General features: G+C 29.9%; 1 protein-coding gene across 7 annotated transcripts in view; it reads left to right on the top strand.

The window, feature by feature from the left end:
- DLG1 (discs, large homolog 1 (Drosophila)) overlaps positions 1-1,314 on the top strand; it is a 277,439-nt gene that overhangs the window by 220,302 nt on the left and 55,823 nt on the right. For all 7 annotated transcript variants that reach the window (XM_012641549.1, XM_012641583.1, XM_012641575.1 and 4 more), the window contains one exon: positions 566-680. In XM_012641549.1, the coding sequence (XP_012497003.1) occupies positions 566-680 (115 nt within the window). The remainder of the gene's footprint in view (positions 1-565; positions 681-1,314) is intronic.

Genomic DNA, 1,314 nt, shown 5'->3' with positions numbered 1-1,314 from the left:
CTGTATTATTTTGGCAGTTTGACAGTTTATAAATTATAAAATGAGTTAAAATAGGTTTAATTTCATTTACTGATGAAGGCCTGTTTTCCCATTGTTATTGGCCCTGTACAAGTTCTGTATTTAAGAATATAAGATTAACTGATTCTCTCAACGGAAAAAAAGTCTGTAATCAAAGCACCTAGTATACTAAATATTATAGGCTTCTTTTTTAAATATAAAATTTAAAATCCTGATTTTTAAAACTTACACTTTAATTGAACAGTAATGTAAAATTGCTACTGCTATCTAATGTGTAGAAACTGTCTTTTAATTGATTAAATATGATATGAACTTTAAAATAGGACACGGGAAAATTCTAACAGCCCATTCTAATTTATGTTACATTTAGGTTATTAATTTTTTTTTAATTTTCATATTGGACAAAGTCTTATACTAATGACTGTTTTAAGGTTCTAACCATATTTAATCAATTATAAGACTGTTTACATATTTAACACTTTATCTTCAAGTAACTTATTTTTTGAGAGTATAAAATATAAATTCATTTCTCTCTTTCTTCCATCAGAATACAGTCGTTTTGAAGCTAAAATACATGACTTACGGGAGCAGATGATGAATAGTAGTATTAGTTCAGGGTCAGGTTCTCTTCGAACTAGCCAGAAGCGATCCCTCTATGTCAGGTAAATGTTTTTACTTCTAATTATGGCAACTCTTTATTATTTATGTATACAAATTCTTTCAGATTTTTCACTATGACTTACTTAGTTTTACTATAGAAAAATATATTGTAAAATACTGAAATGTTTTTTTTCTGATTGATTCCATGGCATTATGTCTTTTAAGAATTAAAATGTTATTATAATTTTATCAAAGTTATGTAATCCCTTGCATAATAATGATATGATAAAGAAAGAAATTTCTGTGAACCAGAAATTTTTGTAGATTGGTGTTTTCATAGTGACTACAAGCTTACTATGTCATATCATCAACACTTATATTTAGTTGTATTCTTTTATAATAAGATTCTCCATTTGAGTAACATTTAATTACCATGGCAGTTTCCATAATAGCAAAGGGAGCATATGTAAATAATAGCTTAAAATGTAGACCGGGCGCGGTGGCTTATGCCTGTAATCCTAGCACTCTGGGAGGCCGAGGCAGACAGATTGTTTGAGCTCAGGAGTTCAAGACCAGCCTGAGCAAGAGCAAGATCCCGTCTCTACTAAAAAAATAGAAAGAAATTATCTGGACAACTAAAAATATATAGAAAAAATTAGCTGGGCATGGTGGCACGTGCCTGTAGTCCCAGCTACT

Source organism: Propithecus coquereli, unplaced genomic scaffold (genome assembly GCF_000956105.1).
Source record: "Propithecus coquereli isolate 6110/MARCELLA unplaced genomic scaffold, Pcoq_1.0 Scaffold10, whole genome shotgun sequence".
Lineage (NCBI taxonomy): Eukaryota > Metazoa > Chordata > Mammalia > Primates > Indriidae > Propithecus > Propithecus coquereli.
The sequence above is the reverse complement of the archived record's forward strand: the minus strand, read 5'-3'. Positions and strand labels throughout refer to the sequence as shown.